Consider the following 24,866-nt stretch of genomic DNA (forward strand, 5'->3'; position numbering starts at 1 on the left):
TAAATATTAACATGCCTCTGTCATTACACCTTATATATTGTCACTCCCATTAAATACATTGTTGGGTTTGCAATGTTGCAAACATAGTCTCACATTAAAAACACACGGGAAAGATCATGAGTTTATAATAGAAAATATATCTCCATTGACATGAGACCTTTTGGGGAGAGCCCAAGAGTAAAACTATGAGAGGTTAGGCCCAAAGTGGGCAATATCATACAATTATGGAGATATCTAAATTCTTTTCGATTCTATAATTGGTATCAGAGCCCGGACTGTCAGAAGGTTTAACCGCTGACTGTGCACAAGAGCTATGGTCTGATTGAGCTATGTGGGTACAATATTGACCTCGAACAAAGAAAGTGGGGCTCCTATATTCAGATCAAGAGGACCAGACACCAGGCAGGAAGTCTCACATTTAATCATTTGCATAGTAATTGTTGGATTGTGAAAATCGATAGACCGGGGGGGGGGGAGGGGTGAATATCGATCGAAAAATATTTAAGTACGCAGCGGAAAGATGAAAACACAATGCTAACACAAGTAATTTTTTTTACTTGATTCGGAGCCTTGGTCGACTCCTACTCCAAGGCACGCACTCGTTAAGTGCTTCCGTTGGACAATTACTAATAATTCGCACAGTTATTACAAAAACCGAGTACAGGAATTATTAGAAAGGAATACCGACAACATTGAAAAGAAAAACTTGAGCCGCTTGTTGTCGGAGTAGCTTCGTAGCGTCGCAGGAGCACAACACAGCAGAGCAAGCATTGGAAGATCTTATTGTTAGTTATTCTTTGCTCCAGGGTGCATCCTCCTTATATAGGAGACTTCGGGCGCTCAGATCCCTTCCGGGCACCTGGAGTGTGACGTAGCCCGTCCAACCAGAGCGCTCCACAAGGCGCCGTGCGTCGGGGATAGAATTTGCATTCTGGGCGCTCGGATCCCTTCCGGGCGCCCAGACTACTTTTCTCCAGAAAGTCCTTCTCTTACAAGAAAGAGTTAGTCTGAGGCAAAATGCAAACTATATTACCCTGTAAAACAAAGTATTAGCACAGTTATAATGAACAAATAGAGTATTAATTAGATTTCGTCTCACCGAGATCGGAATCTAGTCAATATCTCAACTTAGAGTTCTGAAATGGTTCTAAATTAGATCAACGCCTAAGTTCCCTTCCCAGAAATACGTCCTCACAATCACTCCCCTCCAGTGACTTACCTTAACTTACCTGTCAGACATTCGGTCAGCCCTTCGACCCGTCTGGACTTTATGCCAGCTATCAAGTCAGTCGGTCGACCTAGCTGGACTTCATGCCAGACATCCGGTCATCCTATTGACCAGTTTGGGCTTCGTGCCAGCTATCAGGTCGACTTGTTGACCTAGCTGGACTTCGTGTCAAACATCCGGTCAGCCCATCGACTAGTCTGGGCTTCATGCTAGCTATTAGGTCAACCCGTTGACCTAGCTGGACTTCTCCTGCACACTTCGTCAAAGTGTTAGATCACTATGAAACTAACTTAACCTACTTTGTCATTCATCAAAACATGAGTTAGACTGTTAGTGCTAACCACACCAACAATCTCTCCTTTTTTGATGCGATGACAACCTGAGTTAAGTTAGTGAAAAAATGCAAGTAAAATAAGCAATTATAAGGTTTTTTAAGTTGGTTTATATTTTGTATTTCGTTGTTTTGTTTTAACTAACTTAAACCACCCCTCTCCCTTTGACATTCATCAAAAATAACATAGAAAAAATTGAGCGATTAAGGAAGTGAACGAAAATGCAATAAAGAATTTGAATTAAAGTCAGATTGACTCGGGGGAGTCTAAGGTAGAATCCATAGAACTTATTTTTTTTTAAAATAAGTTTTATAAAGGATAATTTTCAAATATACCATCTTTACAAAAATAAATTTATCAAAGTCATGTTTACAAAATCAAATCCAACTAAGTTTGTAAAATTTAATTTTCAAATATAATTTTCAAAACTAAGTAAGATCTAATTTAAAAAAAAAACTTAGTTAGTTTAAAAGGATTTAAAATACTTTTAAGGAAATATTTTTCAAAATTAATTTCAAAAAATATTTTTAATTATGGGAAAATAAGTATGAGGGCAATTAATCCTCCCCTGAACTTCTCTTTCTAAATTTGATATTCTCCTAAATTTATTACTTCCCCTTAATTTATCACTTCCACTTAAGTTAACACTAAAGTTTGGGTTAAACTTCAAAGTCTTAACACATTTTTCTACCTAAGTGTTTAAGGGATTCAATGTTAGTAATACTTATGTTTATCGAATATATTATTTATATAAGTATTTCTATACATTTGGTATAATTGTTTGATAAAATTAAGATTATTGAAATTAATCAATAATCAATTATTCTCAATAATAAATAATAAGTAATTTGTTACAAATTTAATAATACTTAATCATTATTGACTTTTATTTTACTTGAGTATCTGATTAAATTTCATATTAATTGATTTAATATCGATGGATTTAAAAATAATAGTTATAATTTATATTTTGTTTTCATTTACTTGATATTTAAATTTTGATTAAGTAACTTAAGTATAGTTTAATTAGGATCAGCTAAGTTTAGAATTAATATTAATTTTATTAAGGTTCAATTTGAATCAATCGTTAATAATGATAAATTATGATTTAATTATAGCGAAATTAAGATTTTGACTAATGTTAAAATTAAGATCGATTGAGTTAAATTAAGATTAAGTTTAAAGGTTAGGTCTAATTTAGATTACAATTAATTTTTGAAGTTTTTGTTAGAGCAATCCCAATGGTCTGTGCGATAATGTGTTTTGGTGTTTGGGCAAAAGGTTTAAGTTAGGTTCACCCTTGTTATTTGATATGTGTATTTGAGTTGTGCAGGACTGCAGGATACACATGTGACTCAGGTTGATGACTTCGAGTCCAGTGAAGGATGGAACATCCGAGAGACCGTGGATAAGATAGCGAGGACAAGGGCCGAGAGAAGCGACTTCGAGGCATACGCGAAGGATGGCATCGGGGACGAGCCGCGGGCTTGAATGCATCCGAGGGACGAGAGCCAAAGCAAGTAGGCTTGAAGGCAAGAGGTCAAGGCTGCAAAGAAGCGTCAAGTGAGTCATAAGGGTGAGGGTACGAGTGCACGAGAGATTGTACTCGGAGTAAAATCCTAGCTTTAGGATTTTACTGTAGCGTTATTGTAGCAATACTGTAGCAGTCGACTGCATGTTTTAGCAGTCGACTGGTGCAGTCGACCGCGCAGTCGACTGGGTGCGAACAAAATGGTTTTGTTCGTTCGGTTAGTGTGGATCAGTCGACTGCATGTTTTAGCAATCGACTGCACCAGTCGACTGCAAGTTTTTAGCAGTCGACTGGTATCGAGCCGTTGAGATGAACGGTCGAATTTCCACAAAGGGCAGTCGACTGCATGTTTTGGCAGTCGACTGGTAGGCAGGGTTTTCAACCCGGGACCTATATAACCAAAGCTTGGGAGCTTGGTTATAGTTGACGAAATTAGTGGTGGTAAACCCTAATTAGTAGTCTACTTGTTCTCAAGTGTTTGTGAGTGTTGTTGTGAGGTTTCTCCACCCACAAGGAGCTACTTGAGATAGCCGGAGTTTGCCGGGGGCTAATCCACCGATAGATCGGGATCGTCCACCTCAAGGACACGCCGTGGGGTAGGAGCTCTAATCTCCGAATCACGTTAAACGAACGTGTTAGCGGTTTGCATTTCCTTTCTTAGTTTTAGCCTTTAGCTTGTTTGTTTTGTTTGTATTCCACTGCGCAAGCTAACATCGTAGGAGAAGCGATCGATTTGGGGGCGCCATCTATCCAACCCCCCTTCAAGCCGGTCACCAATCCCTAATAATATTTACTTCAATTATTAACTTATTAATTATTTAATTCAGTTTAGAATTTTAAGTTAATCAAATGTTAATAATTTCATTAGGATTTAGATTTAGTTTAACTTTAAGTTTACCTGAAATTCTTTTTAAGTTAAAATAATCTTTTTAAAACTAATTTTTAAAAGAAATATTTTAAAAAAATTTAAAATAAATTTTTAAAAGGATTTAAAATAATTTTTAAATATTTTTTAAAAGAATTTTTAAAATATTTGTAAATATTTGTTAAAAGGATTTTTAAAATAATTTTAAAAAAGATTTTTAAAAGAATTTCTAAAATACTTTTAAATAATTTTAAAAGGGGTTTTAAATAAATTTTAAAAGAAAAAAGATTTTAAAATGATTTTTAAATAATTTTTAAAATACTTTTAAATAATTTTAAAAAGGATTTTAAAATCATTTTAAAAGAATTTTTTTAAAAAATATTTTTAAAATGATTTTAAATTTTTTTTAAAAAAAAGATTTTTAAAAGGATTTTTAAAAATATTTTAAAGGAATTTTTTAAAAGATTTTTTTAAAAAAAGATTTTAAAAATGATTTTTAAATAATTTCTAAAAGAGTTTTTTTAAAAAAATATTTTTAAAATGATTTTTAAATTAGAAACATTTTTAATTTAAATTAAATTTAAATTTGATTTTAATTTGATTTAAATTAATTTAATTTAATTTTAATTTAGTTTAATTTTAATTTTAATTTAATTTTAATTTAATTTAAATTTAATTTAACTTTAATTTAATTTAACTTAATTTAATTATTTTAATTTAGTTTAACTTAACTTAACTTTAATTTAATTTAACTTAACTTAATTTTATTTTAATTTAATTTAGTTTAATTTAATTTAATTTTACTTAATTTAATTTAATTTAACTTAATTTAATTTTAATTTAACTTAATTTAATTTAATGGTAAGATACTCTTTTTTGTAACCCAACTTTTAAATATCAAAATCAAGACCTTGGGCATATGATTTATTAGATAAAAAATACATCCTAATTTATGAAGTATCAATTGCATTTTAGTTTGTCCAATCAACCACACTAACACATCATACTCAATTAATAGTTGTTGCTCCATAACAATTTTACCATCTAAATTCAAATAAAATAATTATTGACAAAAACTAAAGATGCAAATAAATTCAGTATGTTTCTTTTGCTATTATGAATACACATCAAAGCAGCAATCAAGGTACCCTTTAAGCAAAATAATGAACCATGAAATTTATTCAAAAGAAAACATACATGGGAAGATGCAGAAGGAGATACCGTCTAGGGAAAGGGAGAAGGCGTTGATCCTGCTCCGGGGTCTGCGCCAGCAAGCGGAGCTTATCGTTTGGCAAGCACTCGACAAGGCAACCGGCGCAATCGTCTGCCAGCAGTTGGGGCGGAAGACGACGCTGGTGGAAAAAAACACTGACTTTAGGTTAGGTTCAATTCAAGAAAACATTTGATGTCATTCTATTTTTTTTCTTCACATTGTTTTTCCACGTAGGAAATGTATCCTGAGAGTTACGTGCCTTCCTTTCCATCGGCATATCATTTCTCCTCCGCAAGACGCCGCGAACAGCGGCAGTTTTGCAGTTTCCCCCGTCGAAAAAAGGAAATTCACTAATGAGACGACGCGTGCTCGTCGAAGCGTTCCCATTCTGCGAGATCTCCACTTCCTCTGCTTCCCGTCGATCGCCATTCCTGCGAGCATGCGACGAACCTTCCCAACATCCTCCCCATCTTGAATCCGTGCCAGGAGAATCCCCCGCGACCACCACGTCCTTCCCGAACTCGCCTCAGAGGAAGTCGATCACAGAGTCGCCGTCGGGCGTCATCGAATGCGTGCACGCCTGCGTCATCGCCGGATTCCCCGACTCGATCTTCCCTGGAAGAACCTGTCGGATTCACTCCTCTGTTTTCTCCATCCTTCTCGATCGCAACAACTCGGGTGCGTTCCTTCAAAACCGCCCCCTTTCTTTTAGGGCAAGAGCTTCGAACATCGCCGCCGCTTTTACATGACGACGCGGCGGATGCGTAGTCATTAAGTTGGATATAATTGGTATTATATTACGGTAAATTATATGTATATCTTGTGCATGTAAATTAAACACAAGTTGTGAGGGCAGTTGGCACCCATCAGCTTTTATTGGTGGGGGGACTTATCTAATCCCCACCAAGTAGGTCACTGATAAAGAAGCAAGCAGAATAGGATCCTAAAGGATGACACCATTAATTAGCACAATCCCCCGATTTGTTCTTATTACAAATTTTAATCAGAACCCCAACCCAAATCTCAATCAGAGGAATGCCGATCTTTTTCTCTAACTTTATCAGCAATATCCTCGATGAAACTAAGCATGTTGTAGGTCAGATAATGAGAAGGACCTATTGGATCCGAAACACTTGGAGTTGTTCTTTTCTTTGTTGCTTTGTGATTCTTCATCAGCTTCCCCAGCTTCTTCTGAGATGTGATTTTGAAATAATGGTGGTGGTGACAGTAATGACATGCCGATGAGTGACCTATAGGAAGAAGTTCTCCTCACTTTGTTTGCGATGAGAATTCTTCTTCGCTTGTTGAAGGAGTTCTCCGATTTTGTCAGATCGTTTGCAGTCATGTTGGCCACATCTGACAAACTGGTGAATGATTTGGATTTTCCTGAGAAGAACAAAGATAATCCTCTCCTGTGGAAATTGATAAGAAAGCCATGAACTGAGAACCAGTCAAACTCACGAGTTAATATATATAATTAAGGATCAAATTGATTCAAAGGGCTTACTTGACAGGAAGGGACTCCTCTAGGCAATCTAAACACCCCAAAGCTCCACTCTCCACCTCTTCTTCTTCTTTGCTGATCTCCTTCTCTTCGGAAGAGGCCAAAGGTGATGAGGATGATTCACCACCAATGGAAGAACTCTCCATCGAGTCACCTTGGTCTCCATCTTTTGAAGCAACACCATTCTTTCCCACTTCAACATCTTCTCCGCCATGAAGGCTAACCTTGTCTTTCATCTCCGCAGCCTCTCAGCCCCCGCTGCTGCTCCCGCCGCCGCCTCTTTAGTTTGATCTCGATGACTCTGTTGTCATCAATTGGATCCGCCAGAGGATGACCAGGAGGACTACAAGTTTGGTCTTCTTGACCTGCAAGATGCAAGAGAAGGGAGAGTCTGTGCTTTATATTCGGATCAGCTCACCGACTGTGAGTCCATGGCCTTTAAAACTACCCATCTACACTGTGATTTCCTCAGTTTTTATCTACCTTTTTCTCAGAGTGTTGGACTAAAACAGGACAACAGCCATGGATCTTAAACACTTAGGTGTTTTGGTCATGTTTGAAGCCATTTTTTGCATAGATCACAATCTTATCTGACCCTGTATTTATGTTGATTGCAGCTTAAAATTGTCTCCATAATCTTTCTGTTTCTCATGCATATATTTATTAAATAGTTTTGAGTATTGCACACTACAATCGACCAGCAATCAAGAACAGTTAACGTACAAATCAGTTTACAATAATTACGAGCAAAGGTTGTCTCCATAATTGGGAGAAAAGTTCTCCAATTAATCCATTGCTCAAACAGTGTCTTTGTTTAAAAAAAAAAAAAATCTTGCAATATGATTATAGATGCTTAAAAGTTATTACAATTGGCTAATTTCTAAAGGACTAGTAAAAGTAGAGAGACTGAAGAAGAAATGGCACGATTTAACCACTAAATAAAGCTCGGGATCGAGTTGAGCTCACATGATGCTGCACGCTTTGTGGTCTCCACTTAGGACAATAACATAATTGATTGGCGGTGATGGCACATCGCCTGTGGCATTAATTATTATCCTCGTCATTAAGTCTTATAATTTGCCAAAGAAATGTAAAGGGTTATCTTTTCTCTGTACAAGGTATCTTTAGAGATGCTCTTTTAAAAGATGTTAAAAAAAAATCGTAACCTTATCATGTCTGCAATAAATGACAAGGTGCAACTAGTGTGATTTCCAATCTCTGTCCAATCTGAATGATGCGTGTGGAAAAAGACAAATCGTCTAGTTGTAGTTACATTGAAGAAGAGTGACTGATTTTGTCTAGGAACCACAAGGGAGAAAAAAAGTTGAAAAAAATAATAAATTATAGCAAACTCTACGACATTGGAATTAATGGAGAAAAAAAAGTAATATAAAAGGGGGGAAAATTGAAATCCTGCATAAAAATATGATAGCAAAAGATTAACCATATTATTAGACTCGATTGATAACCAACATAACCTTACAGGAGTAATGAACGCATATAATTGTAGAACCAGAAACCCTTTTTTGTTGGTTTTTTGCACGGTTCAATGAAGGAAAAGTAGATAATGTATGTAATTTTTCAGAAATTATATTTTTTTTATAACAGAAAAAAGTTGTATCGATTGGCATAATCATATTTTACCAGTACCTCACATTCATAACATCTTTTCAGAAGTGAGCCAGTATTTTGAGGTCGGAGTTGTTCACCACTTGGGAGTGCTGCAGGGCAAGGGCACAAGTGCCTTTATGCCATTCTTCTAGTGCGCTATCTTGATGGAGTTGGCTCCTTTATCCCAACCTTTTTGAAATTTTTTACATGCTAGCAAAGCAAATTCCAAACTGTCCTTGCCATCTGCTGAAACAATTGGAAACAACATCAAAGTACATGTTAAAGCATGCATCACTAACGAACCCTCCAACGCTAATAGCTTACGGAGCAGCATGAAAAAAAAAAGTTAAAATGTTCAGGAGACCTTTTCCTGTAATATGTGAACAACAGATTAATGTGATCATTGCGCTTTTGTGTATTCAATTATTGCCAGTAAGAAAAATAACACAAACACTTACCAAAGACAAATTAGAATCACTAGAATAACGCTGTACAGATATATAAGATGTGGGTTTTTTAGTACAATTACAAATTCACTTTTAATCATGCTATATGTAAAATGGAAAAGTAAGGATGCTCCACAATATTTCTAGGCTTCATTAGATAAGTTCTCAATTGGAATGATAGTCATCTAGGATCATTAGAAATTAGCCCTGCTTCTTGGTATTCCTTTCTGGACTAGATAAAAGAATAACAAAAGCCTGAGACTCGTAACTAGTAACTAGTAGTGTTATCAGGGGCAACAAATATGAAAAATCTTGCAAATCTGGGAGTCCTTTCGCAGCGAGACCCTTGCAAAGAAATTAGGGAAACATGCCTCACAGAAAACCTTGTGAGAAGAACCGATTTTTTGTAAGGGAGAAACACAGCAACTGAACAAGAGGAAAGCACTGACCTCACCACAACATCCAAAATTTGAAGTCTGGAATCCAGATTCCTAGCTCCAGAAAAAACTTCTTTGATTGCCAATAAGACTCCAAATAAAGGAGATAAGACTATCGTGGAGCTAAATTGGTGGCTTCATTTTGTTGAAAACAAAACCATAAGCACCGCTTTGAGATTTGTTGGAACACCAGGAAGAATCAACAAAGATCTTTATCTTTTCTCTCCCAGGGTCCTCCGATTGGCGCTTCCTCCCATTAGAGGAGCAGAGTGCCTAGTTAGTCACGCCCAACACCCATCCTGAACTGCTCCTTCCATAACAGCTTTGTACTCTGTAGTAAGGAAAGTCAAGCTCGTCAGCTTCCTTTTGATACTTGGGTCATCAAAATATTTGTGAGACTGATGAGAGATGAAACCAAGGTGAGAATATATGCAACTGTGCCAAAGGCAGGAGTCTAATTCAGAAATATCACACACGGATGAGATTCAATAACAACAAAGAACATGATTATTCACACGACAAGGTCCTACTTTTATATTAAAAAAGGTAGCAAGCCAATCAGTGTCTGTTAGTCTTGTGCCCTTTCACATACTTAGCTAGTGAATGATTCGGGCAACGCAAAAGAGAAACCGTCAGACTGATATTAGGTGTGCATTCATGTTAACTAAGCACTTAAAGGTGGTACTTATATGATTACTCAGCATTTGTTTGAAAGGTTGTCAAATGGATTATACTTGTCAGAGTAGCTAAACATAGCTAACCTTGGTCCAACTCAATAAGATAACACAACTAGATTATTTATTAGACTGTTAAAATTAATGTACGTAGGGAATAATTTTATAGGTGCCTCGTGATTGATAGTATAACTAAAACCCAAATTATAGGACTAATTTCTCCAACAGAGACGGAGAGATATTCTATATGGTGAATGATTCTACAAGAGAGTAGTTCATCATACTTTAAATTGACAACTTGCAAGAACAACTTTTTCAAGGAAATGCATGTTACTATGTGATATGCCTACATAAATATGTCTGCACTACAGTCAGGTTATGTGGTGCCAATGCATTTCTGTTTCTAGCAGGACGATAGTTAGCATGGTTATTAGATGAAAATAGAGAGACTGTTTTGATTAATAAAAATAAGTTAATGTGCATATAACTAGTTGAAACACAACCTTTGTAGTAACAACTAAGAAGAGAAGGAATCTTCATGTTTTTTTTTCGTTCAAGAAGCTTCCGAGAGAAAACAACAACAACAAACCAAGCCTTATCTCATTAAGTGGGGTCGGCTATATGGATGCTTCTTCATCATTGGGCTTTATCCCCCTACTATATCAACATCTATACTTAAATAAATTTTATTTTATTTTATTATTACTAATCAAGTCTTTTTTAATCTTTTTCTTCCTCGTTTCACATCGTCTAACTGGAGCATTTATTGACCATCTAAGTAGATGTCTGTATCATCTTAAACGTGTCTTTCAGAGTTTTCTCTCAATAGATGCAACTCCGACTTTCTTGCTAATGCTCTCATTTCTTATTATGTCCATCCTCGTATATCCACATATCGGCTTTAACATCCTCATCTCTGCAACTCTCATCTTCTATTCATATGCTTGAGTCATAGTCCAACATTCAACACCATATAACATAACAGGTCTAACCACCTTTTTTGTAGAACTTCACTTTATGTTTTAAAAGTACTTTACGATCACATAAAATACCCGACGCTCTCATCCATTTCAACCATATTACTTGTATACTATATAAGACATCTCTTTCAATCACTCTATTGTTTGTAAAAAAGATCCAAAATACTAGAACTCTCGGTTCTAGACAACTCATCATCTCCTATCTTAACAATTATTTTTGTTGGTGCAGGAAGCATCAAATGATCGAACCCAAGTTTTGATAATGACAAAGGGTTCAAAGTCAAGGGTTATTGTAGTTCTAATAAGTCTGACTGAGTGTGCAAGAAAGTTCTGAGTGAGTTTAGGCAAGGTAAAAGTCCTAGTGAATACTAGGTAGGTGAAAATCCTAATTGTGGCTAGGTAAGGAAGTCCTGGTCCGAGGAACTTGGCGGAAGTCTTAGTAGGTTGAAGACATGGGGCAGAAAACCCTACGGGTCAAGCACTAAAAGTCCTGGAGGTCGAGGACACCGGGCAGAAGACTGGACGGATCATAGATCGGACGTCCAGCCGTTAAAGTCTCGGATGCTAAGCAAAAGTCCAAACGGTCTTGAGGACCGGTTTGGCATCACGTAAACTCTCCTGAGAGGAGTAGGTGTGGACGCGTTTTCCGTTTAGGGAATAGTAGACGTCGATTCAACCTAGGATTTCACGTGAAATTCAAAGTCAGAACCAGATAGTCTCGAGACTGTCAAATTCATTCAAAATGATATATTTTGCTTGTTGTGCTAACTTTGTGGTGCAGGAAATCAAAGCTAGAAGATTGGCCGGAAAATGAGCATCCAGGGCGCCTGACATCCAGGCACCCAGATTGAGCCAAACTCAGTCGCGCGTGCAAATGAGTTGTCGTGTTCCGATTGGTAGGCACACGTCAGCGTCCAAACACTCGAGAGTGGTCCAGGGGCTTGGGTAAGGATCAAAGTTGCTGGATAGAGTTTCGACGAGAGGATGCCACTTGGGGGCACCGGAGACCAATCCAAGCGCCCAGAGGTGGCCTATAAAATGGACTTCGACCAGCACCTTAAAGATAACAACTATAATGATTTAGTCATTTGCGCGCGGCTCTCGACGACTGAAAGCATGAATCTCCGTATGTTTATTTGTCAGTATAATTTCCTTTATAGCACTTAAACTATTATCACTTTATACTTGTACTTATTTAGAATTATTAATGGATTGTCCAACGAAAGCAATCGACGATCGCGGGCTTTGAAGTAAGAGTCGTCAGACTCTAAACCAAGTAAAAAACGTGTAACTTTGTCTCTGTTGATTCTTCTTTAGAATTCTCTCTCCGTTGTGTATATTATTGATTTACGAAAAATATGAAAAATCCACGAGCAATATTCACCCCTCTCTAGCACTTTCGATCCTACAATCTCGTTACGTCTAATATTGTTAAACTTAAATTCTATATATTATGTCTTTACTAAACCTAAAACCTTTTACTTCTAGCCTTTACTCTTTCACATGTCTCATCTACTAAAACAATATCATTTACAAACAACATGTATCACGGTACTGTATCTTGAATGTGTCCAGTGAGTTCATCCATGATTAGTGTAAAAAGAAAAGGACTTAAAGTTGATCTTTAATGTAACCCTATCTTTATTGGAAATGTTTTAGTTAATCCGCATGAATAATTCAATTTGGTCATTATATCCTCGTGCATATCCTTAATTAGTTCAATATATGCTACGTTATATTATTATATCCTCGTGCATCTCTTTTTTCTAGAATTCTCTATATAATTTTTCTTGTGACTCTATTATAAGTTTTTTAATATCATGTGTACACAATGTTATAAATGACAATAGGCGGGGCGGTCAGTGATCGCCTCGACCGCCTAGGTGGTTGAATTTATTTTATTATTTTTTTATATATAATATTATAAATAATCATTATTCTTATATATAAATTTAGTAAAATATATTAATTTAAAATAAAAAAAGTAATCTAAATATTTAAAAATAAAAATAAAATAATTATATATATATATATATTAAATTAATGAGATAATTTTAAGAACTTTAATTAAGTTTATTTAAATTATCTCAATTATAGTTAGAGTTGACTAAAATTATTAACATAAAGTTTAATTAAACCGCGTACCATGTTTCGATTAGGCAACGAGTTCGATGCATCGCCAAAACCGCACTATGCGTCCGGAAGCATCATAGGGCCTGCGTCGAGGCAACGCGTTCAGGTCCATCGCCGAGCTTGGACAACGCGTCCGGGCCCGCCGCCAGGCTTGGACGATGCGTTTGGGCTCGTCACCTGGCTTGGATGACGTGTCCGAGCTGGTCGCCGAGCTCGGATGACGCATCCGGCCAGTCGTCGAGCTCGGACGACGCATCCAGGCTCACGTGATGGATCAGGACTTTATCGTCAAGCCAGGCGACGCGTTCAGACGTGTCGCGGTAGTGAAACGGTAGCAGCGGCGGCAAAACAACAATAGCGATGGCGATTCCAGGCACGACAGTGGCAGAAGGTGGTGAGTTACCGCCTTTACTTGACATATCTTGCTTTCTCTCGATACTTTTCATTTAGTTGTATGAGAAGATATAAAACTTCTATTGTCGACCTTCCAAACATGAATCTACATTGATTTTCGGTCACCGTGGCCTCCTTAATTTTGTTTCTATTACTTTTTTCCAAAATTTCATGGTGTGACTCATTAGTTTAATGCCTCTATAATTTGTATAATTTTGTACGTCTCTCTTGTTCTTATATAAGGCAACTAGAGTACTTACCCTCCATTGATCAGACATATTTTTTTCGTATTCAATAGCATATTAAATAATTTTGTAAGTCATTCAATACCTTATTTTCCTAGACACTTCCATACATCTATCAGACTATCATCTGGTCGCTTTTCTATTTTGTATCCCATTTAAAACTTATTCTACTTCTGAAATTTGAATTCCACGATAAAAATTTAAATTTCTATACTTATTTGACCTACTTAAATTACCTAAGTTAAGTTAATCGTCTAAACTTTCATTAAAAAGTTGATGAAAACTTTTTTATTTCTCCGTTATTTGCTAATACTCTATTGCATTCATCTTTAATACATTTTATTTAGATCAGATTTCTTGTCTTCTCTCTCACTTTAGCTATTCTATAAATGTCTCATTTTTTTTTTTATTTAATTTCGATATAACCGTTCAAAAGTTTCATTGTTTGCTTCATTCAATGCTCTCATAGTCTCTTTCTTGGCTATTGTATTTTTTTTTTAAGTTTTCCTCGTTCTTACATATATATAATTCCTAACGGTTCGTTTTTCCTTACTTTCTCTTTTACTTTCTCATTCCACCACCAAGATTCCTTACTTGGTGGTGCATACTCATTTGACTCACCGAGTACACTCTTGCTATTATTTTCAACTTTTATACCATCCTATCTCATGCCGTATTAGAATCACCATATAGTTCACCTAATACTTGTGCTCCTACATTCTACTTAAATATGCTTTGTTTCCTATTCTTTAACTTCCACCATTTAATTCTAGGAATCTAGTATATTTTTCTTATATTGATACTATAATTATCCAACGCTATTAACTTATGTTTCTATCCCCCTTCCTAATCATAAAAAAGTTAATTTGCGATTTATTATTTCCACTTTTAAACGTAACGATATTATTCTCTTTTCTTAAAAAAAATATTAGTTAGTATTGTTGGAACCCCAAGGTTGTTTTGGTGTGATCAACAAGTTAAGTTAGGTCCTGTGTATTTCTAACCTTGTGTCTAAGTGTGCAGGATCTTTGGAGAACAGGTAGTCGAGCGGAAGACGTAGCTAGCGAGAAGGACGGCAGTCCGAGGGACGAGGTGCTGCGGAAGAGTACACCGGCGGACGAGAAGGAAGCGCGCAGTGGTTCCGAGGGACGAAAGCCGGAGCGGAAGATTGCTCGGGGAGCAAGAGACGCAGCTAGCGAGAAGGACGGCACGCGGTGCGTCCGAGGGTCGAAGACTGCGGATGAGTACGCCGACGGACGAGAAGGGAACACGCGGCGATTCCGAGGGACGAGAAGCCGGAGGGAAGCCCGCTCGAGAAGACCGGAAGTTGGGTTCGGGTGAGCCCTTTTCCGGATGGCAGAGATCACCCAAGCGAACGGATTCGGAGTAGAAGACCTGGACCGAGCTGAACCGAACCGGAGCAGAGGTCCTGGACGAAAAAGTCAACCACTGTTGACTTTCAGCTCCGGGGCGCCCGGAGCAGCCCGGGGCGCCCGAAACCCTTCCGGGCGTCCGGACCTGTTTTGTTGACCAGATCGCGTCAAACGCGATCTGAACGTTGGGGATAAAGTTTTATCCCCCCAGGGCGCCCGGAACCCCTTCCAGGCGCCCCGACCAAGGTTATAAATATAGCCTTGGTCCAGAAGCTTATCATCAGCTCAGAAATTGTTACAACACTTGTGTGATTCCACTGCTTAGATTAGCTTCTCTCTTTCTGTGCCTACACTACTGTAAACGAGGCTTCTCCGCCTGAAGGAGTTCTTAGTGTGACCATCTTCCTTGGATTAACAACCTCCTGGTTGTAACCAAGTCAAATCCGATGCCTCGTCTTTATGCTTTATTTTATGCTTAATCTATTTTTCAAGTGTTAGCTTAATCGTTCGAGAAAGGGTTGTGTTTTATTCAAGCCTATTCAACCCCCCCTTCTAGCCGGCCCAACGGTCCTACAAGTATAAGGTCAGATGCTATCACAAAATTCAATATAGTTTTCCCTTCTTCATTTCTTGTTCCAAACCCATAACCACCATACACCTTTTCATATTCCTCATTTTTCACTCCAACATGTTCATTTAAATCGTCTCCTATTAAAATCATTTTATTTGGCGGAATGTTTTGTAATACTTCATCAAAGTCATTCCAAAACTTTGATTTGATATTTTCATCTAATCTTTCTTGAGGTGCATATATGTTAATTACGTTTATAGTTTCTTTCGCCATTACTATTTTGAGAGCTATAATTCTATCCTCCATTCTAACAACTCCTACAAAAAAACTATCTACAACAATACCCGCTTCATTTCTTGTTTTATTCTTTCTTGTGTACCATAACTTAAAACCCGAGTTTTGTATCATTTTTTCCTTCTTGTCTATCCATTTTGTCTCTTGTACACACAAAATATTAATTCTTCTGTTAATCATCGTCTCTACTATCTTCGTTGCATTATCAATGAAGGTTTCTATGTTCCAAATGTTAGACTATTAGTTTTATTATAATATTTGTTCTTATACAATCTATGATGTAAGAACTATTGCTTATTTAATACTACACTCAAGTTCTCATGGAGATGTAGTGGTCCTTACCGATACTTGCAACGCGACTCTTGCATATTTAACACTACACCCGAGTTCTCAAATGTAGCAATCTTTGCTGAGACGTTACAGTTGAACCTTCAATGCATTCCTTCTGGGGAACAACCTAGCATTAGCATAATAGTTTAATGGATCTATTCGGCTAATAACCTAACACGGTCGAATCCTTAAGCTTCTTGAAAACCCTTCCTTAAATTTCCTCTATATTACTTCTATCTTATTTGACAAAATAAAGCTTAAATCCATTTTAAACAAATTTGACCAGCAAGAGAAGGAAACTTCATTGTTCTTCCTTACAAGAGGGTTCTTCCAATATTTTCCAATTTACCATAGCTACCACTGAAAATAGAACCAAAGAAACTGATGGAAACAAAAATTGAAAAACGACAATTTAATATATTATTGTAATGTTATTTGCAATCTAGGAAAAAGATCTCTAGATTTTTTTCAAAAAAATAGTTTTAAGATCTTGCAATAGTGACATAAACCTGACAAAAGTACACCAGTAACAATAACAATAAAGGGTATATATATAGTTGTGTGTGTATCTAAGAAGCATTGAATGATCAGGATTTGAAAATAGAGCAGAACCACAAACTGGCATTTGAGGCTGGGTGGAGTAAATTACCAAATGATGAAGTATAACTGCAACATGTAAGCTTGCAGAAGATGATTGGGAAGATAAACGAGGGAATGCTTCTGCAAAGTTCATTTGAAGACTTCTATGAGGTCACATGAGGATTTGATTTATGGATGTCAGAAAGGTTCCTCCTTAAGGATGCAAATCTACGATCAAAAGCCAACTAGGTATAGTTTCCACAATTTACAAGGGCTAATGAAATGAGTATGTTATTATTCGTACCAGGATCTGGAATTTTTCTTCAACGCTGAAAGAAAAAAGAGTAATTTTTGGCCAAACAGCTTGTATCTGCTCATCGCCTACCCACCTAGAAGTCCTAAAAGTTTAAGGACACCAAAGTGCCAAAGTTTCTGGAAAACAGAAAATTGGACCTGACTTCTATTCCTCAAATGAGCAAAAACAAATTTTCTCGAGAATCAGAGGCCAGTTCTCCCCAAGTTGCTGTGGATTTAGTTCCATTGCTACCTTTAAGTTGTTCATACTAATCGCACACGTATCTTCCACAATTCCAACATTACCTCGCACATGGATGTTGTTTCTTGGCCAAATACCATTTATGTGCTTTGTACAATGTTGAAGACTAGGACTTGACTGCTTCGCTATTGCATGTTCTCTACCCACTCTCAACTTGATGCATGACCTAATAAGTCGCTTCAAATAAGCATCAAGAGCATGATTCAGCACGTGAGCTGATTCCAATTTTACATCTTCCAAGCCCTGTGCTTCAGCAATCTTTGACATTGTTGCCTTCAAAACCTCAGTATGGCATAGTTCGCCAGCATTATGATTTCTCCAATAACTGTCACTGGTAGAAGTACCTGCTGACAAAAATGTCTTTCGTGCCCCACCAACACTTGCAGCACAAAAAGGAATCCCAAGTGGAGCCTGAAGAGGGCCTCTGAAGGGATCCAAATAACTTGAATGATCGATGTCCTCCTCATCTCCTATGGATGTTGCTTCTGCATGAGGATTGCTATGTACAGTACTCACATCAAGCAGAGGTGTTCCCTCTCTCCTCCTCTTTGCTGTTGGCGGGTAAGAATTAACATGCTGTTGCTGCAATGGTCTCTTTAACAAATACAATTGACCATTTTCAGTGGAAACAGTCTCAGCACGTGGTATGGAAGGCTGATGCGCAGCAATATCTGATCTTGGACTTGCTCCAAGGGAGCTGGGCCGGTCTTTTGTCCTGCAACTATCAATGCCAGTCCTGGATTTGCAGGGTGATGGTGGCAATATATCCCCATTAGACCAAGTTTGAGGCACTGCTGACGGAGCTTTTGAACCATCATCTACTTGAAGTGATTTCTTTGGTACAACCTCAGTTGGCTTTTGTGCAAACTTGCCGCAATCAAGTGGTGGAGGTGTCTTTGCTTGGGTAGCATTCTGAAGGATTGCACGAATGAGATGGTTGTGGAAGGGGATATTCTCACTACCGAGTAACGCAATACATATTTTGTTGAACTCTCTCTTGCTCAGCTTCTGTGACAAGAAACCATTCAAAAACCTGAAGTATATGTGTGAACGATCCTGACCGAGGCGCTTCAATATCTGAGATTTCAGATCATCAAGGTCGATCCAAGAGTTCTTTGTGCCTGGTAGTGATGACGTTGGCTGAGGGTGCAGCTGCAAAGTTGGCGGCGGCGGCACCGGCATCTCTTAATGAACACTAACCACAGAAGCAACCACTAAATAAACTCATAGCTAGAACTTCCCAACTTATATCAACTCTGTGAGTTCAACCTTTATCAGGGTCTGCGCCTTTTCTTACAAATATTATACACAGTCGTCAGCCCCATAACAGCAATGTAGGCGGTAATAAGACCTTCCAAGGGAAGATCCCTCGAGAAGATCAAGATCGAGAAGCCTGACCCAAAAAGGTGCGAACTTGAAGTTAAATTTTCAACGAAGAGACAGTGAAAACCCTAATAAAGCAACAAACTACCAGAATCAAAACCAATTTAACACCGGTCAATCATAAAACGTCTCATTGTGAACCGGAACTGGACGGAAGAAGCAAGAGATGATCCGCACCGGGGCCGAGATGCGGGAGACAGAATTGAGCAAAGCAGATCTCGGTAGAAAGACGAGAAAACGAATAGACAAGGTAACTCAAACCTCGTGCGAAGAACTTAAAGAGAGGAGAGCGAAGCGTACCTGGCCTCTGCGCGAGCTACGAGAGGCGGCAGCCGCGTTGGCCTCTGGCGGGCGCCGTTTTAATCCGGCGGCGCAGGTACCACCAATCCCACCCACACCTCTCTTCTTCGACGTCGCGTTGAATTAGGAATTGATCGAGCTGAATCGGTCGCCTTTTTCGTTTCCTTCTCTCTCTTCTTACGCATCACTGAATGGTTACTCAACCACACCCAAATAATTACCTGCCTCATGATTTGCAGCAACTTCAGCCACAAAGGATCCAGGCGGATCCTTGTTTCTGCGCGACGAATGACTCCACTTTCATACTCAGCTGACCGAACCGCCTCCCTACCACGTATTTTAAAGTGGGTATACTTCTGGGGATCACGTTGGGGTAGAACTTCTCAAAGTTTTTTAATTCAGCTCAATCTCTTGTTAATCTGGGTTTGGATTAGTGAGATGCGCAAATAGGGTGCTGACATTTTGTCTCTGTAGAAGGTTGACTTAGTTGACTTTAAATAGAAAGTCAACCACTTTGACTGTCGCGTTGGTGTGCGTTTGGAGTTGTGGCATGATGTTAGTGAGAAGTTTTAAATGCACACAAAACCTATTCTCACTAGTTCACAAAAAAAAGGCACTGCAATGAAAAATGTAGTGTTTTGCATAGTTTTTTATAGATAAAAAATTAAATATATTTTTTTATTTATTATTGAAAAATTATTCCAAATCAATACTTATCATATATAATGTAGTTTCAAAGTCAAGTGACTTTGTTAGTTAGAAAATAATTTTATTATAATTTTCAATCTAATTAATCATTAAGCATTTACATAAGGATTATATATATAGTAATTGTTTTTAAATACAAAAATTAATATGGTTTTTTCATTTTGTTACCAAATTACAAGAATAGTATTTCTGATAATATTTTTTAAAAATATGTTATGACAATATCACACGACCGAACATAAAATAGATTGAAATGTCTAAATTACAATCACATTGTTTATTTTTTCTTTTTTCCTTTTTCCTTTTTCCTTTTTGGGTTGAAATTCATCGTGTTTAATATTGCACATATGATAAAGGAGGACCTTTTATTTCTTCTACGACTCCTGCATCATCTTCCCCTCTTCCTTCTCCCTCTTTTCCTTTCTTCCCCTCGCCAAAAAGATCTAGGGTTAGGGTTTTCGGCTTTGGGACTGAGTACCACATCAACCCTCTGTAGGAATCTTCAACGAGGTCCGCTCTTGCTTCACTCGGTACACTGATTCCTTCTAGTTCGGTTTCTATGCGGTTTCGTTGAATCTCTTCATGAAAATTTCAAAGGTGGTGTCTTTTTGGTATTCGATGTCACAACTATAACTGCGGTTGATGTTGAATATCATCTAGTGTATTTTGTGATCTATTTGATTGATAAGCTTGGGTTCTGTTTGATGAACTGGAAATTCAGTCGATGTTTATGTTGGTTCTGCTTACTTAGATACGTCAAGATGAACCGTCTCTCTGTGGATTTTCTAACTGGTGTTATCGATTATCTGTTTATTTATTCTTTAGGTTTTCTATGAATTGGAGACCAGAGATGAATATTAGATGAATTCTTGTGTTGATGGATTGCATGTATGGGGAGTATAATTGGATACATGGGAATTAGCAAACTAATTAAGCAATTCTAGAATATATTTATTGATTGAACAAGGGGAGATCCTTGTTTTCCCATGAAGAAATTCTCCTAATATGCAATTGTTTACATGTAGGTAATTTTATAATGCTTGAGGAAGTGCAGAGAATGATCCTGTAGTAGTTTAAAAAGAGAATGAATTGAGATTCTATAATACTGTAATCTTTAACATGTGGATAATGCATGAGGAATGATAAAGAATGATGTAATTCAAGAAGAAACAAAATGAAAGTCTCCAAAGTTACAATCTTTAGCGTGTATATATTGTAGGGATGGAATTTGAAGCTTTGTAGATCTCTTTTAATGGATGGATCCATTAATGAACTTGGTTAAACAATAATACAATAATGCCACATTTTTTATTGCAAAGAATTGCAAGGAGGGAGTAAGCCAGTCTAATAGAATCTTTAGTTCTATTCTTTTCCTTCTCAATATTAATTTTTATAGCATTGAATTGATTTATTTTTTATGTCTTGCTATGGTTGGAGTGGGAGAGAATTGGAATGTATTATAATTTTGGTCTACTGGAAAACAGTTTTACTGATCCCTTGGAGGTCAAATGGCATTGTATGAATCTATAGTACTAGTAACGTACTAATATATGTCAAGTCTTAAGCTTGTATGTTGCAAGTGCAGTGCAATTTGCTTGAATGAACTGAGTAGAATATTCCCCAACTATAGGCAAACTTGTAATGTAAGATCTTTGTGTCCAATTGCTACTAGATATTGCCAATTACTTCAGCTTCATCTACATTATCTTTCTCAACCGAACACTATGATGCCCTGGCTCAATCGATTTCCAATGAATAGCAATTTTCTGGGTGATACAGTTCACTATGTCCCAAGAACTACATGGAATTTCTATTCACTTTACAAATTATTCACATCTTCCTCCCTGCATCCTGTCCAAGTACTGATAGGATGCATTTTTTTCTCTAAACCAACTTGAATTTATGTGTATTCAGCCCAAATTCCTTATATTATTAGCAGGCGAGTGATTTCGCGCATCCTTTTGACACATTGAATAATATTGAGACTTTGTGCATATATGGATGGTACAACCCTGAAACTACATAATTTTCTCTGTATTTTTTTTGGGTTTTTTCTTCTATCCTTGTAATTCTTAAGAAGGTGATTCCAATATACATCTCGTTCATATCTTTTCTGCATCACACACTTGCATAAACATTCTGTGACTGTCATGTGTACAGTAACTTGTTGCAGAGTTTGTAGACTACAGATGCTACCAACTTGCAATTCCATATGCTAGTTCCATAGCCTAGCTTGGTACTTGTAGATAGAAAATGCTTCATCAACCAAACTTGGTATATGTTATGTTCTTCGTCCTACAAAATAACACACCATTATTTTTTGGAGATAATAAAAATAGGTCACCTTACTATTGGATTCTGCACACATTAGTAGCTTAAACCATTTTGGTTAAGGAAACTCCTAGTTAACCTATCGGATCAGGGACATATTTTGTCTCTTTTCTTTCGATGCCATCCCAGATATCTAGTTGTTGTTCATTGCTCAATTTTTCTGTACTTTCTTTATCTGATTCTATTTGTAGTATCTAGAGTGCTGAATTATATGATGCTGCATGCTGTCAAGAGCTTTCTTCTTGTGATTTGTTAACACCAAATTGAGGTTGCTTTCATGCACACTATTCAGATTTTGAACAGGTTTTGAACTTGATTGGATTTTTCTACTGTAAGCAGTCATTGTCTTGAATGAGAAGGTCGTTGCTTCCATCATATTCTTATTTTAGAAAAAAGCAATAGAATGTCTGGTCCAGGATAGAGGGTTCATTTGAAGACCCTGAGTAACTGGTATGTTAGGGCCTCATTTGGTAGTACTGATCAAGTTGGAAAGATCTAATATGATTAATATTGTTTTTTTTTTTAATTTGTTTGGTGGATTCAAGCTATGTGATACTTGATATTATTTTGATGTTCAATCCCATCATTGTGTTAATGATTTTTGAAGCCCGTCATTATTTTGATGTTCAAGCCCATCATTTGTTGACATTTTCAGGCCTACGGTAATGGTTTAGAAAGCAAAAAGACAGCCTTGTGCTCCTCTGATGCGATGGAGTTTCATGCCAAGCCCCATCCTCCTAACTTGGATGATGTACAAGTAGATTGTAACTGGGAAGATGTGACTTGCCCTATTTGTCTGGATTTCCCTCACAATGGGGTCATGCTTCAGTGCTCTTCTTATGACAAGGGATGCCGGCCTTTCATGTGTGATACTAACCAGGCCCATTCAAACTGTCTTGAGCGCTTCAAAAGTGCATATGGGATGCCTATTGTTGTCAAAGTCACATCAACAACACATGGGGCCACTGTAGTTTGTATTCAAGACATCTCTTCAAACTCGGGCAGCCGACCTGCCTGCCCACTATGTAGAGGGGATGTAACTGGTTGGGTTGTTATCGACAAGGCCCGTGTATACTTGAACATGAAGAAGCGATGCTGTGAAGAGAAGCAGTGTTCATACATTGGAAATTTTACTGAGCTGCAAAAGCACGCTGAGCTAAAGCATCCTCATTCGTGCCCTTCAGAGATTGACCCTGCTCGACAACTTGATTGGGATAACTTCCAGCAGTCTACAGAGATTATAGATGTTTTGAGCACTATACATGCAGAAGTACCACACGGGGTGGTTTTAGGTGACTATGTCATCGAGTATGGTGATGCTGAGACCGGAGACGAGCATGAAGATTTCCCTCGGAGCAGGGGTAACTGGTTGACGTCTTGCATATCTTGTAAGGTATTCCATAGAGGTCCAAGAAGCCGACAAAGATCCAGACGAAGTGGAAGAAGAAGCAGTGATCATTCGGGCTCTGATGGTTCAAATGTCGGTGAAAACTCTACAAGATCAGTAGATATAAGAGGCTTCAGATTTGTTGAGACTGATGACGAGCTTCCAAGAACAGGTGGCAGTAACACAGAATCCATTGTGATTCCAAACCACTATCGGTAGGGTTAGTGGCCCCCCCCCCCCCTTTTTTTTTTTTTTTTTTGCCATTGTGAAATCCATGTGCTCTCGCTGGTTTGATGACGAATTGTCTTAACCTTTTTCCGATGTTTGTTCTGTGTGCAGATATGGAAGCCATAGATCCCAGTTTTATGATAATCGACCACTGTGAATGTGTTGCAGTGGGCAGTGGTTCATCCATGGGTGGACACTTGTTTTGACTCTGTTAGATCTCAGTTCTATCTTCTACATTGAATTTTCGCCAGCTAGTCATCAATTCCTCTGTTCATATTACTGGCTAGTAGTGAAATACATCCTGTTATATTGTTCGAATTTAAACCAGATGTCAATGTGGTCAATGTACTTTTTTTTTGTTAAAATCCCTGATATCTTGTGAAATGTGTGTTTAATATGTTTCAGCAAAGGTTACTTGGCTAGAAGTAGCTTGTGTAAATCGAAAGGTGTTATGACATCTTAGAAATAAATTCTGTTGGATGAGCCACGGGTGCGGTATCAACAAAGTCTTCGTATGATGAAAGGAGAACCAGCTGTCAAGAGAGTCTCTCAAGCCGGTGGAAAAGAGAGAGAGAACAAGAGGATTAGAATGGACGCCAGGTTATCGGTTCAGCCACTCAGTCATTTCGATGCTCAAGTAAGATTTTAAGTGGGAAGATAGAGAAGATGAATACTAAACAAGAGTATGTAATTGTATGCAAAGTGTATGCATCCGTCCCGGGAGAGCGGACTTCCTTTATATAATACCTCTCTCTAAATATTAATTGGTTAGGAGATGTTTGACATATTCTGATAAAGGAGATGTTTTCATAATCATATTGTTTCATGTGCTTTGACAATTCACTTATTATATCATTATTATGGTGCTAGTTCACTATATATGGGATCATTTATGGGTTAGTTCACTAGATATGGGATCAATTGGGCTGAAGGGGCTGACTTGTTAATTTCAAGGAGAATAAGATCGGAGAACCCGAAAGAAATGGGTTAGGAGTTTGTAAATAAGAGTGTCTGATTGACGAGGTTGAGCAGGGAGGGAAGGAGTTGAGAAGGGTATTGGGTTGAATGTCAAATGGAGGTTAATTGGTGGCTCTGAGCTAAAGAGTCAAGTATACCGATCTGGTGAAGTGGGGAGAGTTGAGCCACTAGAGTCAGATGTTAAGCGGAAGGAGTCAAGGGGAGTTGAGCTCCAAATTTGGCTAATCAACTGGAGGAGTTAGTGATACTGAAGTGA

The 24,866-nt window shown here is 37.6% G+C and overlaps 3 protein-coding genes across 13 annotated transcripts; 1 reads left to right on the forward strand and 2 right to left on the reverse strand.

Annotated features, from left to right (window-relative positions):
• Positions 1-6,105: 6,105 nt before the first annotated feature.
• LOC122012429 lies at positions 6,106-19,174 on the reverse strand. Of its 9 annotated transcripts, XM_042568966.1 has the most exons (8): positions 18,979-19,173; positions 17,044-18,688; positions 16,810-16,967; positions 9,180-9,498; positions 8,324-8,527; positions 7,640-7,709; positions 6,677-7,038; positions 6,106-6,581 (listed from the first exon to the last, which is right to left on the reverse strand). In XM_042568966.1, the coding sequence occupies exon 2, from the start codon at positions 18,475-18,477 to the stop codon at positions 17,200-17,202; it is 1,278 nt and encodes a 425-aa protein (XP_042424900.1). In that variant the 5' UTR covers positions 18,478-18,688; positions 18,979-19,173; the 3' UTR covers positions 6,106-6,581; positions 6,677-7,038; positions 7,640-7,709; positions 8,324-8,527; positions 9,180-9,498; positions 16,810-16,967; positions 17,044-17,199. The 9 variants fall into 9 exon arrangements, with proteins under 9 accessions (XP_042424900.1, XP_042424898.1, XP_042424899.1 ...); XM_042568964.1 differs by lacking the exon at positions 7,640-7,709; XM_042568965.1 differs by having other exon boundaries at positions 7,640-8,527.
• Positions 6,251-6,909, reverse strand: LOC122010512. Its single transcript, XM_042567046.1, has 2 exons — positions 6,677-6,909; positions 6,251-6,581 (listed from the first exon to the last, which is right to left on the reverse strand). Exons 1-2 carry the CDS (start codon positions 6,907-6,909, stop codon positions 6,251-6,253), a joined length of 564 nt encoding a protein of 187 aa, XP_042422980.1.
• An 801-nt stretch (positions 19,175-19,975) lies between the features above and the next one.
• LOC122012431 lies at positions 19,976-24,448 on the forward strand. Of its 3 annotated transcripts, none has more exons than XM_042568969.1 (3): positions 19,976-20,216; positions 22,673-23,624; positions 23,744-24,448. In XM_042568969.1, exons 1-2 carry the CDS (start codon positions 20,034-20,036, stop codon positions 23,621-23,623), a joined length of 1,134 nt encoding a protein of 377 aa, XP_042424903.1. In that variant the 5' UTR covers positions 19,976-20,033; the 3' UTR covers position 23,624; positions 23,744-24,448. The 3 variants fall into 3 exon arrangements, with proteins under 3 accessions (XP_042424903.1, XP_042424902.1, XP_042424904.1); XM_042568968.1 differs by having other exon boundaries at positions 22,673-23,619; XM_042568970.1 differs by having other exon boundaries at positions 20,063-20,196; positions 22,673-23,619.
• The last annotated feature ends 418 nt before the right edge of the window (positions 24,449-24,866 follow it).

The sequence above is a fragment of the Zingiber officinale genome, chromosome 8A (genome assembly GCF_018446385.1).
Source record: "Zingiber officinale cultivar Zhangliang chromosome 8A, Zo_v1.1, whole genome shotgun sequence".
NCBI classification, from domain to species: domain Eukaryota; kingdom Viridiplantae; phylum Streptophyta; class Magnoliopsida; order Zingiberales; family Zingiberaceae; genus Zingiber; species Zingiber officinale.

What these genes read in the sequence shown, in the direction of transcription:
- LOC122010512 (XM_042567046.1), bottom strand. Translation starts at nt 6,909, where the DNA reads ATGAAAGACAAGGTTAGCCTTCATGGCGGAGAAGATGTTGAAGTGGGA. An exon ending in GAGGAGTCCCTTCCTGTCAA is followed by an intron (nt 6,582 to 6,676) that starts GTAAGCCCTTTG and finishes CAATTTCCACAG; the next exon opens with GAGAGGATTATCTTTGTTCT.
- LOC122012431 (XM_042568968.1), top strand. Translation starts at nt 20,034, where the DNA reads ATGATAAAGGAGGACCTTTTATTTCTTCTACGACTCCTGCATCATCTT. An exon ending in GTCCGCTCTTGCTTCACTCG is followed by an intron (nt 20,217 to 22,672) that starts GTACACTGATTC and finishes TGACATTTTCAG; the next exon opens with GCCTACGGTAATGGTTTAGA. An exon ending in GTGATTCCAAACCACTATCG is followed by an intron (nt 23,620 to 23,743) that starts GTAGGGTTAGTG and finishes TTCTGTGTGCAG; the next exon opens with ATATGGAAGCCATAGATCCC.
- LOC122012429 (XM_042568964.1), bottom strand. Translation starts at nt 18,477, where the DNA reads ATGCCGGTGCCGCCGCCGCCAACTTTGCAGCTGCACCCTCAGCCAACG.